Genomic DNA, 11,847 nt, shown 5'->3' with positions numbered 1-11,847 from the left:
TTTTTTTCTTTTTAAGGATTCGCCTCTTCAGCATCCAGATCTTCATGACTTAACGTTCGTGGAACCTTTCCAATATAAACACGCAGTGCACTGAATGGGGAGTCCAGTCCAGTGATAATACTCTTATCCTCACGAATACCCGTTCCACAGTAAACATCCCCAATCACCCAACCGCCCATAATGGCATGATAGCCATCTCTACAAGGCAATGGAAATAATTCCTGATAAATCATATCACGATCCCCAAAATCCCCACCAGACTCCGCCGCTACATTTCCAGTCGGTTCAGTAATAGTAACATTACGACCCACACGACCCACAATGGGTTTCTTTGCATATCCACTACGTCGAAGGTCATTTGTTAATTCATAACTGGCCTTTAATACCGCAGGGTGATCTGGGTGATTATCATAAATCATAGGAAGAATAGCTTTATTACTGGGAATTAACTTCCACATGGGCTCAAACACACGTATATCCCAATTAGATCCCAATAAAATATCACATAAACGAACTTTTTCTGTTGGGGATGGTTTCCAATTGGGTCCACGTTCTTGTTGCGCTCTATTGTAATCTGCAATAGCGGATTCCCACATCCATGTTTTCCAAACAGCCGTAACAGGAATTCCATCCGCATCTATTATATTTCCATTCTCATCAAAGTGAAATTCATCAAAGAGAACACATAATTTAGTTTCCAATCCTGCAGCTCGAGCCCCTTGCATCACATAGGTGGCGGTATACTTTTCTTCAATATCATTATCCACAAGGAAATGAACACGACCTTTTAAATTTGTCATTTCCCAAGCCAATTGTAAACGAGATTCAATAAAACTGCCTGAACTTCTTGTAGTGCCATCGTTTAAACCAATGGAGTCGGCCCATTTTTCTTGAATATCTCCACATTCCAAAAGTGTAGAGGCACTATCGGCATTATATTCAAAACATTTAAACATTTGTTTATCTTCATCAAAAGCAAAATCAAATCTTCCCGTTATACATTGTTGTTGTGTTTTCCATGAATGACGAATACGTGGCCAAAATTCCTTTGGAATACCAAATAACGTTAATTTTTCATCACTTGCAATTACCGTTTCAGTAGCTTCAAGAAAAAATTGATGTAATTGATTACCATAACGTGTACAATCCAAATAAAGTTCCCTGTTCATTTGATAATAACTTACACTTTCCTCACCGTCTCTTTTCACATCCGTCCCAAATGTTTGAATAAATAAAGCTTCTGCATCATTTGTAGGATCTAACCAATTTTCCTTTTTTCTCTTCGGCACAAATGTAATTCGACGCAAATATGGTTTCTCTGGAGTTTTAAAATATAGGGATGGATGAAGCACAAGTGGTTCATTGGGTTCACGATCCGGTGTATCTGGAAAGGTTACCCATCCCAGTGGATTTAAAATCCCATAATGAACATGATCCTCCACTGTCCAAATCCCATTTTCATACTTTAATGGAATTTGAGCCGCGTAATCCGATTCCCACTTGTGAAAACGATGATTTTGATCCGCAATGCGAACCCAATCATCTCCCACTTCTGTAATTACCGCAACGTGACCCACCGGACTATCTTCTTCGGAAGGATAAATTAGAAGAGAATCGGCAACCGGTTTTTCACTCGTTCCATTGCGAATGGCAACACAACGTACCGGTTCCGCTGTGCGGGCATCGGCTACTTCTTTTAATTGAAATATATGCACAGCCCAATCTACATCGGGAAGAACAAGAAGTTTACGTTCATACAACCATCGACGGGCAAATTCCACACATTGATATTTAAATCCACAAAAGAGATTTTTATCAATACTCCGCTCTCCTGAAAAGTACATATCATGTTTATTGCTGTAGGCTGGAATACCCCCAGGAGCATATCCCTGTATTTCTCCATAAGGCAATCCCACTGAAGATGCGGTGTGGGTGCCTGCTGCGGTTGTCGTCATTTTCCTTTGTAGAAAATAAGAAATCCTGGAAAGGGAAAACGTAATAATAATATTTTATTTTTTCTGAAAGGATATTCCTTAATCTTTCTTTTTTGTTGTTGTTGTTGTTGTTTCTATTTGATCCTTCTTTTGCTTGTTCGTTTTTTGTTTTTTGTTGTTTTTTTTGTATTTGTATTTGTCGTTTTTTTTTTTTCTTTTTTTTCAGTTTAGCAACTCTTTCTTTCTTTATCTATATGTGTAATTTACCATTTTTTTTTTTTTTACGCATAAAGGAGAAAACAAATAGAAGTAGTGATAATAATAATAATAATAATAATAATAATAATAATAGTGATAGTAAAAAAAAAGGTGAAATATCTGAAGAAAAAAACCTCTCCCAAAGAAAGAAAATAAAAAATAAATAAAAAATAAAACGAAAACATTCATCATACTTTGTACACGCAAAAAAAAAAAAAGACCCACCCAGAACAAGTGGGGTAAGAGCAAAGTATTGTTTGTATGAATTAATTCTACTCCGATAAATATCACTCTCCCTTTTCCATTGTTATTATTATTATTAATATATATATATATATATATATATATATACGGAGAAAAAGAAATAATAACCATTACAGATTATTGATACCTGAATGCAGCTGTTCATGATGATAATCATCATCCGACTTCTCTCTCATCAATCCCTCCTTCACTGCCGTTTCCTGTTCTTTTTCCAACATCTCCTTCTGTTCCCGTTCACGGCCAAATACACGAATCTCTGCAAGCACCTCCTGTGGTTTAATCTCTTTCCCATCCAGTGTCTTTTGGACTCCACGCATTAAACTCTTTCCTTCTGTGGACACCGCCTCTATTAACTCCGGCCGTTTACCCACCCAACCCTCAAACATTAATAATGATCGGGGTGGTGGGAGTCCGGGGTATAATGCAACTCGGCCGGGATTTAATGTAGACTCCGGCGTCCCCCATGCCTCTTCATGAAATGCTGATGTAAATTGTGAAAATAACAATGGAGGAACATACACCTCTACAGAAAAATTAGGATTCGTTATTAATAACTCTTTAGCAACATGAGATATACGATGAAATCCTTTAATAAGAGATTGTTGATTTAGTTTACCAATTTCATGATAAAATTTCATTCCACATGTATCACAAGAAAGAGCAGGAATACAAATAATATCTGCTGGTCCATTCGGTAATTCTGCAGCTTCATATAATATATTACGATAACCAGATATCATCTCTACTTGTGCTTCTTCTCGACGATATCGTTCCACATCTAAGTATGGATTAATACAAAGAGATACAAAAAAACGAATGTTTATATCTTCACAACGTTTTAAAAAAGATCCATGTAAAAGTGTAGTATCACCATTCTGACGTAAATGTCGTTTATTTTCTGCTGGTAATGTATATCCAAACTCATCACTCTTCACAAATGAAGATGAAATTTCCTTTTCTTTTTCTTCTTTTTCTTGTGATTGTACTTTTACTGATTCTCCTTCCATTCTTTTCCATCCAGTGTAATAGGATGGATGCGCAGCGGGATATGCCACTGGGGCCTCCACATCATTTAATGATAATAAATCCACCACAAGTACTTGCAGTGATTTTTTCATTCTATCACTTGATCCATCATTATCCTCATCATTATCATTATCATCATTTTTCTTCTTCTTCTTCACAGACGGCTGTTGTTGTTTATTATATGGTAATCTATACAAGTCTCCTATTTGAAAAAGTGGTAAGATTTGAATACGACGTTCAAACGCTAAAGAGAGTGTATCTCGTCCACGGGGTCTATTAAACACCATACTAGACCGTTTGAGCCGTTGAACTCGGGACTCATCTAATCCAGAGTAGAATAAACGATAAGATGATACTCCTCCAGCACAACTACAGAGAGATTTTCCTTTTCTCATCCATGGACGATGGAACATTTCTCTAATAATTATATATATATATTTTTCTTTTTTCTTTTGATTGTTATTACTGAGGCACTAATAAAGTGGAAAGAAAGATAAAAAATAGAAAAAGAAAAAAAAAAGTAAAGAGTAAAAAAAAAAGAAGAAAACTCCGTCATTCTCAAAATGAAAGGAAATTGCAACAAGAGATCGTCTCTTTTTTCTCTTTTTTTTTTTTTCTTTTAAGAAGACAAAAAGAAAGAGAATGAAATAAAAACAGCAAAAAAAAAAACACTAAATGTTCATTTCCCTTTCATATTCGTTAACTTGTTTTTTCTGGTTATCTTGTTTTTTTTATTATTCATCTATTCTTCTTCTTTTTTTTTTTCTTTCTTTCCAAAATACTCTCTCTCTGTTTGTGTGTGTGTGTTCCTCACATCAACTCTGACTTCCCCATTTAGACAACATATGAAGACTGCCTGTCTGTGGTGCCTTCCCCCGTGTGGCTGAACTCTGCGGTGTACTTGTTATTGTGTTCATCTCTCCTGGAATGATATGATGAGTTAAGTTTAGTGTCGGTGTTGCCATTGTAGAAGCAGAAGAAATGACTTGTTTGCCTTTTTTACCTCTCGGGGCTTTTGTTGTTGTTGTTTTGTTGTCGTTGTTTTTTCTCGGTCCTCCCTTTGAACTGTTACTACGTGTTGGCAGTATTTCAATCACCCCATCATCATCATCATCATCATCAATATTAATATTATTATTATTATTATTATTATTATTATTATTATTATTATTATTGTCTATACCGTCTACATTCACTTCTTCTCGCCGTCGCTTACCGCCAGGTATACTACTACTAATACCACTAATATTACTATTACTACACATATTCTCTCTTGTTGTTGTTTTCATTAATTGTGGTGTTCGTGCCATTACATCACCTGTCTCTTGTCGTACCGCATTGGCAATCAGTGCATCCATTGTTCCCCGTCCAAGACCAGTATCCGGAAGATCATCATCATCATCATCTTTATTATTAATATGATTATTATTATTATTATTATTATTATTATTATTATTATTATTATTATTGTGATTATTATTATTATTATTTTCCAAACGATTATTGTTTGGTTCCACTGCTGCTGTTGCTGCTAATACAGCTGCGTTAAGTACATGAGAAGCGGATGAGATGGTCTCTCCAAAAGGAATACTGTTTTCATCAAAGACATTAGAAATCATAAAATTCGTTCGGGTTGGATCATTAGAGGAATCTTCTCCTTCTCCCTGTTGTTCTTGTTGAAAGGGTACATCACTTGAATGAGTCATTTCAGCATAACGTTTATTAATTTCTTGTTTATGCCGCACCACTTCATCACATATACTATCTGGTTTTAATATACTTTCAGCATCTCCTCTTCCCATGGTCTTCCAGACAGACTTCTGACACATATTTAATAACTCTGAAATACGTTCATCAATCGCATCTCGTTCCCCTTTCTCCGCAAATGCATACACCGCCGCAGAAACTTCCGGTTCGGATAGTAACAAACACGCATCTCGTGCATTCGCATTAAATACTTCCGCTACTTTTGTACGAATATCAGCTGTATTTAGTTGAGGTACTGGAACGATAGGTACGGCATTATCTCCACCATGTGCTGTACGTATAGTACGAGGAACAGGTTTTGGTTTTATTGGTCGAAGAAGATCTCCTGGATTGACAATTACATCCATATATTGTTGTCCAAATCGGTTAATATTGGGTTGTGGAAAATTTGTAGATTCAGGATCTGTAAAATCTACAGAAAGTCGCATAAGTGGATATTTAATATTTGGATGAAACTTTAATACATCATCTGGAATTCGACTGATTTGTTCTTCTGCCTCATCAATCATTTCCTCCACTACACCTCGAAGGAAATCTTCCACGGCATCTAATGTTCTCCCTGTAGGGTTTTCCCGCCAGAGTTCCACACTACGTCTTACTACTGGACGAACACTTTGAAGTGTAAATGGCGTGAGTCGATAAGATCCCTCCCGTACTTCTAAAACTCCATATTGTTTAGGACTACACTCTTGTCCAGAGAGAGATGTGAGAATTGTACTTCCCGGTTGAATCACATCAAAGCCTTCAGAAGGAGTGGGAATCATCTGTTGTTCATGTTCATTCCCCCAAATCACAAGATCTAAACCAAATCCTGCTAACATAGCTTCAAAAATACCACCTTTATCTGAAGGACCTCCACGAACTCCACGATTTTGATGAAGTAATAATATTTTAAACCAACGTTTTCCAGAAATGGGTTTAGGATGAATAAAACGAATTTTTTTCATACGAAAACAACGATGTAATCGTTCATCACGAACATTTCCAAGTCCATATAAAGCCACATAGGTATGACCCTTCTTTAGTAGTATAGGTTCTACTACAATATCATCCAAGGAGGAAACCTGTCCAAAGTAGTTTACCAAACCATTGGTAGATAAAATATCAATAGAAGAAGTTCCCCCTACAGGATCATCATGATTTCCATGAATAATAAAAATAGGTATTGCTACATTTGTATTTGGATCTTGAAAATTCGCTAATGGAACCGCATGTGTGGGAAAGTTTCGCTTTGGATCACTTAATAAAGTAAATCCAATGGGTTTATCCCCCAACACATAGGCTCGCAGTAAAGCCGTAGTGCGGGCAAGACAACCAAGACTGGGTTTGTTATCATGGAAAAGATCTCCGCCGAGAAGAATCGCATCCACATCGTGTTCAACACGAGCCGCCCGCAGACATTCCTCAAATGTGGTGAAACTATCATCGCCCCGACGAGGATCTCGTTCTTGAAATCCCAAATGATTATCGGTGGTGATGAGAAATTTAAACGTGGAGGATGTGGATGGGGCTGGACCAGCGGAAGTGGAAGAAACAGTGGGAACTGCACCCGTTACAGCAGCTGGCATTTATAGTAATAGTAGTAATAGTAAATAGTAAATGGTAGTAACAGTAAGAAAGGAACGAACAAAAAAAAAAAATGAATAAAAGAAAAATATATAAATAAGAAAAGAAAACTTTACTTCTTCTATGGTAATCTCTGAAAATTGAGAGTCTCTGTAATGTATAAATGAACAGATATACTTATATGTTTGTGTATATATGTATGTATGTATGTATGTAGATGTATGTCTCTTTGAGTGAATGTGCTGAAATGACTCAGAATAAGCAAAGCACAATCTCCTTTAGTGGCCTCTTCGTTGTCTATCTATTCTTAGAATTGCATAAAGATAATATGAAAGAAAGAATACAAGTTCTTTTTTTTATTATTATTATTTGGAAATATTAAAACCAAAAAAAAATAACAAGAGAAAAACAGAAAAAAGAAAAACAATCCTCATACTAAAATATAACACACTTAAAAAGAAAACACACAGACGTAAAGAAATAGAGAGATAGATAGATAGGTAGATAGATAGAGAAATAGAGATACCAGAGGAAATATGATCGTAACGCTGAGAATGTTTTTTTTCTTTTCCTTTTCTGCTTTTAATTATAAGTATATAGTAATAAATATAAATGCCATGAACCTTCTCTCTTCTTCTCGTCTTCTTTCTCTCCTTCTTTCCCTTTCTTTCTCACATACACATAGACAACTACAAGAGTGTAGTCTAGAGTTTACACCAATAGCAACAACAACAACCACACCAAACACAGCAAACGACATTTCCAAAGTATCCTACACAAACAAATCCCCCTCTTCTTCCTCTTATTCCTCATTCTTTTCTTCCTTCATCTCTACAAAGAGAGAAACATTTTTAAAAAAAAAAGGAAAGAAGGAAGAGGAGAGGGGATATCCCACGCAATCACCTTGTGAATAAATAATTTCATGTTTCTCTTTATCTTCATATGTTTCCACTTTTTCTTTTTTTTAAAAAAAAAAAAACGGATGTATAACACAACAAATAATAATAAAGAAAAGAAATGAAAAAAGAGATAAAAAAAAAAAACCCCTACAAATGTACCCATTTCGGTAAAGGTGTCTTTGTTTGATAATCCCTCACAGAATCCTTCACCGCCTTCACCTTTCCAGTCTTCTTATCTGTTTCCCACATATGTGCAGGAAGGAGTCCAACCGTATTGCGATGCATAGCCACTTCTGGACGATTAAACTGCGGCATTGGATGATGTGAGCGGACTTCCCAATATGTACGAATCTTCTGAGCCTGTTTCCATGGAGTAACGCCATCAATAAATTGAAATAAGTCTCGTACTTCATTTTCAAAATGACGAATATAACCATGTGGACGAGCTTTATATCGCCAGAAGCGATTAGGGGAGAAGTAATAACTTGGACCCATATCATCTTGACGGATTTGTTCAGCAATAAGTGGTTGATCGGCTTCCTGAACTAATATCCATTCCCAAGGTGTAAAGTGATGCATATAGCCAAGACGGATATAATCTCTACGATGGGAAATACTTAATGGACGGTAATTATCTGCACGAGTGGAATCAAATCGAGTCCATTGATCAATTTCTGTAATTTGTTTAGTAGTACGGTATTTATTCGCTACAGATTCACTTGTACGTGCCAATTCGTACTTATCAAGAAAATGTTCTTCACTACTATTCTTCTCATTAAATGGATCCGCAACATCTACATATCGACGTAAACTCATAGGATTATGTCGTCTGGATTCATCCCCAACCGTACGTTCAGGGCCATAATAACGTCGTTGCCAAATCATTATATCCGATAATGGCACATCTTCTATACTTCCATCGGATTGAAAAGCCACACGAACCAGTCGAGGTTCAGGATTAAAAAAAGGTTGTCGATGATATTCAATAATTACTGCCCGTTGAGGTGTACTTACAATACGAGATCCATCCGGATGACTACCAAGATGACGACGGGCACGAATAGGTAAATTCTTAACTAATCCATCTGCATGAGTGGCGGGTGACCATCCTTCTTCACCTCGTGCGGTTTGTTCTTCCCAAATCACATCTTGTGTTTCCACATAATTTCCTCTATTATAGGCATAATGACCAATACCATAATTAATAGAATGATTTAAATTTTCAGAAATTCGTTCCATTTCATATTGATTAAAAATTTCATCCGTCATATCTACAACTTCTCCAGATTCTAACTTTACAGAAAGTGGTATAACTCGACGTTCAGAATCTGGTTTAAATTTATAAGATTGACCATCTATTAAAATAGTATGATGATGAGGATTTTCACGTGCTGTTTGAATTTCCTTTTCATAAGATTTTACTAAAACTGTTAATATAGATCCAGTTTCAGTATGAATAAGATCTACTACAGGTACTTCATATCCATGGGCAATAACATGTCCATATTGTTGATGCTCTGGAAGCCATCGACGACGTTGTATAGATATATTCCATTCATTTAATTGTTCAGATGTTTGTTCTTTTATATATTGTTCATACATGGCTCGTTCTTCAGCATTAAAATGACGTAAAACTTCTGGTGATTGAGCATATTGTATAATAGGTTCTGGAGCTTTTCCACTTACATTCCCTGTAAATCCACGCCCAATACGATGTTGATAAGCTTCCATTAAAAATAAACGATTAAAATAACGACTACTCAAAACATGTTCACGTGTATCGGTTGTTCCCATTTCATCTATTAAAGGATATAAATGTAAGTTTACAGATGTAGAAGCCCCTACAACAGCTTCTACTATAGTAGGAGATGGAAGCATATACATACCAAACCAACTACGTAATGTTTCACCACTTACACGCATTTCATCATCATTTGTATGTAAATATTTCTTTTCATCAAAAGGAGTTGATTCACATAATTTATTTAATTTTTCACGACGTGCATCCCGTTCTTCTACTGTTTCATTTACAACCGGTTCTAAACCATGTAGTAATGCCAAATGACGTCTCTGTTGATGATGGGCTCTATATCGTGTAAAGAGTTCCCATTCAAGAAACTCTGGTCGTTGTTTCATTAGAGAAAATCCTTCCACATCACGATACATACGATTTAATCGTAAAGAACGAAAATCAGGAAAAGGTTTAAAATAATCAAGTGGTCGTTCTCCACGGGCATTACGATGACGAAAAACAAATTCATCCATTGTTTGTTGAATAGGAACTCCAAAATGCATTACACTTCGTTCTGTTAAGTCTTGTTCACCTTTTGCCAATCGATCTTCTCTACGTGCGAGATCAAACTTTGTATTTAATAAATGCCCTACACCTTGTGAAGTATCTTGACGTACATATGGATTCCAATGTTCATCTGTGGAAGTCTTTCTATATGCATCTGAACTAAATAACATGGCATCTAAAAGACGTTCATCATTTGTATGTTTCTTTAATATTCGTTTATCAGGTCCACCATCTTGTACCAATGCCCCTTGACGTCCAATCCCAAACCGTTGAGCTCTTTCTTGTTTATGTTTTTCTTCTTCTGTGGCTTTAGTTGCTCGAATTGTATCTACAATTTCTTGTGTTAATGCCTCTCCCATTCCCGGTTGATCACTTACGGTATTTCGTGCAAATGCCTTTTGGGAAATGGATTCAAATAATGGAATTCTTGTTGTCTGTTCTCCTTTTTCTCCTTTTTCTCCTTCGCGTAGAGTTCGCTGGGCTTCTTCCATAGAAGAACTGGCCATGAGTGGTGGAAGTTGTTGAGCCCCATACGGAGTTCCCTTCTGTTGGGCGAGAAAACGATCCATATCATAGCCTTTAAATGGAATACGAGAAGTTCGCTGCATAATGGTAAAATCAAACTTTTCCTTTTCACGTAATCCATGAATAATACGAAGATTCTCTTCTAGCCAATCATCATGTACAGATTCTACACCTTTCATATAAGCTTCTGTAAGAGATTTGGAATCCATACTACTTGTCATGGGAAGTGGAGATTGTTGTTCGGCTAGTTTATAGCGATCTGTAATGGATTGTTGACGAATGGCATTTCCACTGGTACTCGTACTGTGATGTAATTGATTTACCGCATGTATAGATTGATTCTCCACAATAGTATTAGAGGTATTATATTGAGATGCGTAACTACGTGTTAACTCTTCTCGTTCTGTAGGATTCTCTATACTTCGCAAGGATGCTCGTTGTTGTCTAAACTCCTCCTCTAAACGAGAAACATCATGATCAAGCCAATTCCGTCGTTGTACCGCATCTTCATATTCAAACACACTCTGTGGATGATGATAGGCGATAGCGCCACCCTCGGCAAAGTTACGAGGGGCATACTGTGGACTATACCCACTCGCAGGATCACGGTAATAATCTTTATGGGCTTGACCGCCAAGTGGATCGGCTTCACTGAATAATTCCTTTTGCATTTGTGTAACCCAATCGGTTGAAGAAGTGCGTCCATCTTCATTGGTGGAAGCCGTTGTATGGTTGGAACCACGCGGTGAGGACTCGCGGCGTGCAGATTTGGAGAAATTCGATGATTGAGAATCTCTAATGAATGTATGTAGACCACCTTGATGTCGTTGTGAAGAGAATAGAGATGTGGATAATACCACCTCTGTTGAACCTACGGCAGTGAGGGGAACACAACACACACGTCGTCGAATCATGTTTATATATATGAAATATATATATATATATATATATATATATTAATGTATAATGTGTGTTTGTATGTATAGAAATACACAGAGAGCTATTCTTGTTACTTGTTATTACTACTTGTTGTTGTTATCGCTACGGATCCTAATTGCTTCTAATAGTCCCCTTTTCTCTCTCTCTCTCTCTCTCTCTTTGTTTGTGTCTCTGCAGGATTATGCCACCGACACAAACTAATGCTAATTCCTCCGTCAATTCCGGATACTACTATCACATAGAATAAAATCAAGAAAAAAGGGGGAAAAAACCATACGATAGAAGTGTAAATAGAAAATAAAATATCTATACAATACGTTACAGATATGTGTATATGTTTCTGAATATATATATATATATATATATATAT

General features: G+C 36.5%; 4 protein-coding genes across 4 annotated transcripts; all 4 read right to left on the bottom strand.

Moving 5' to 3' along the window:
- Positions 1 to 11: 11 nt before the first annotated feature.
- TM35_000231650 (trypanothione synthetase) lies at positions 12 to 1,955 on the bottom strand (the record flags this gene model as incomplete). The annotated part of the gene is made up of 1 exon (XM_029027405.1): positions 12 to 1,955. One exon carries the CDS (start codon positions 1,953 to 1,955, stop codon positions 12 to 14), a length of 1,944 nt encoding a protein of 647 aa, XP_028881260.1.
- Positions 1,956 to 2,566: 611 nt separating this feature from the next.
- TM35_000231640 (uncharacterized protein) lies at positions 2,567 to 3,895 on the bottom strand (the record flags this gene model as incomplete). The annotated part of the gene is made up of 1 exon (XM_029027404.1): positions 2,567 to 3,895. One exon carries the CDS (start codon positions 3,893 to 3,895, stop codon positions 2,567 to 2,569), a length of 1,329 nt encoding a protein of 442 aa, XP_028881259.1.
- A 402-nt stretch (positions 3,896 to 4,297) lies between these two features.
- TM35_000231630 (endo/exonuclease Mre11) lies at positions 4,298 to 6,817 on the bottom strand (the record flags this gene model as incomplete). Its single annotated transcript, XM_029027403.1, has 1 exon — positions 4,298 to 6,817. One exon carries the CDS (start codon positions 6,815 to 6,817, stop codon positions 4,298 to 4,300), a length of 2,520 nt encoding a protein of 839 aa, XP_028881258.1.
- Positions 6,818 to 7,861: 1,044 nt separating this feature from the next.
- Positions 7,862 to 11,452, bottom strand: TM35_000231620 (uncharacterized protein; the record flags this gene model as incomplete). Its single annotated transcript, XM_029027402.1, has 1 exon — positions 7,862 to 11,452. The coding sequence occupies one exon, from the start codon at positions 11,450 to 11,452 to the stop codon at positions 7,862 to 7,864; it is 3,591 nt and encodes a 1,196-aa protein (XP_028881257.1).
- Between the last annotated feature and the right edge of the window lie 395 nt (positions 11,453 to 11,847).

Source organism: Trypanosoma theileri, assembly GCF_002087225.1.
Source record: "Trypanosoma theileri isolate Edinburgh chromosome Unknown TM35_Tth_23_V1, whole genome shotgun sequence".
NCBI lineage: Eukaryota > Euglenozoa > Kinetoplastea > Trypanosomatida > Trypanosomatidae > Trypanosoma > Trypanosoma theileri.
Note: the sequence above shows the minus strand (reverse complement) of the source record. Positions and strands in the feature narration are given on the sequence as shown.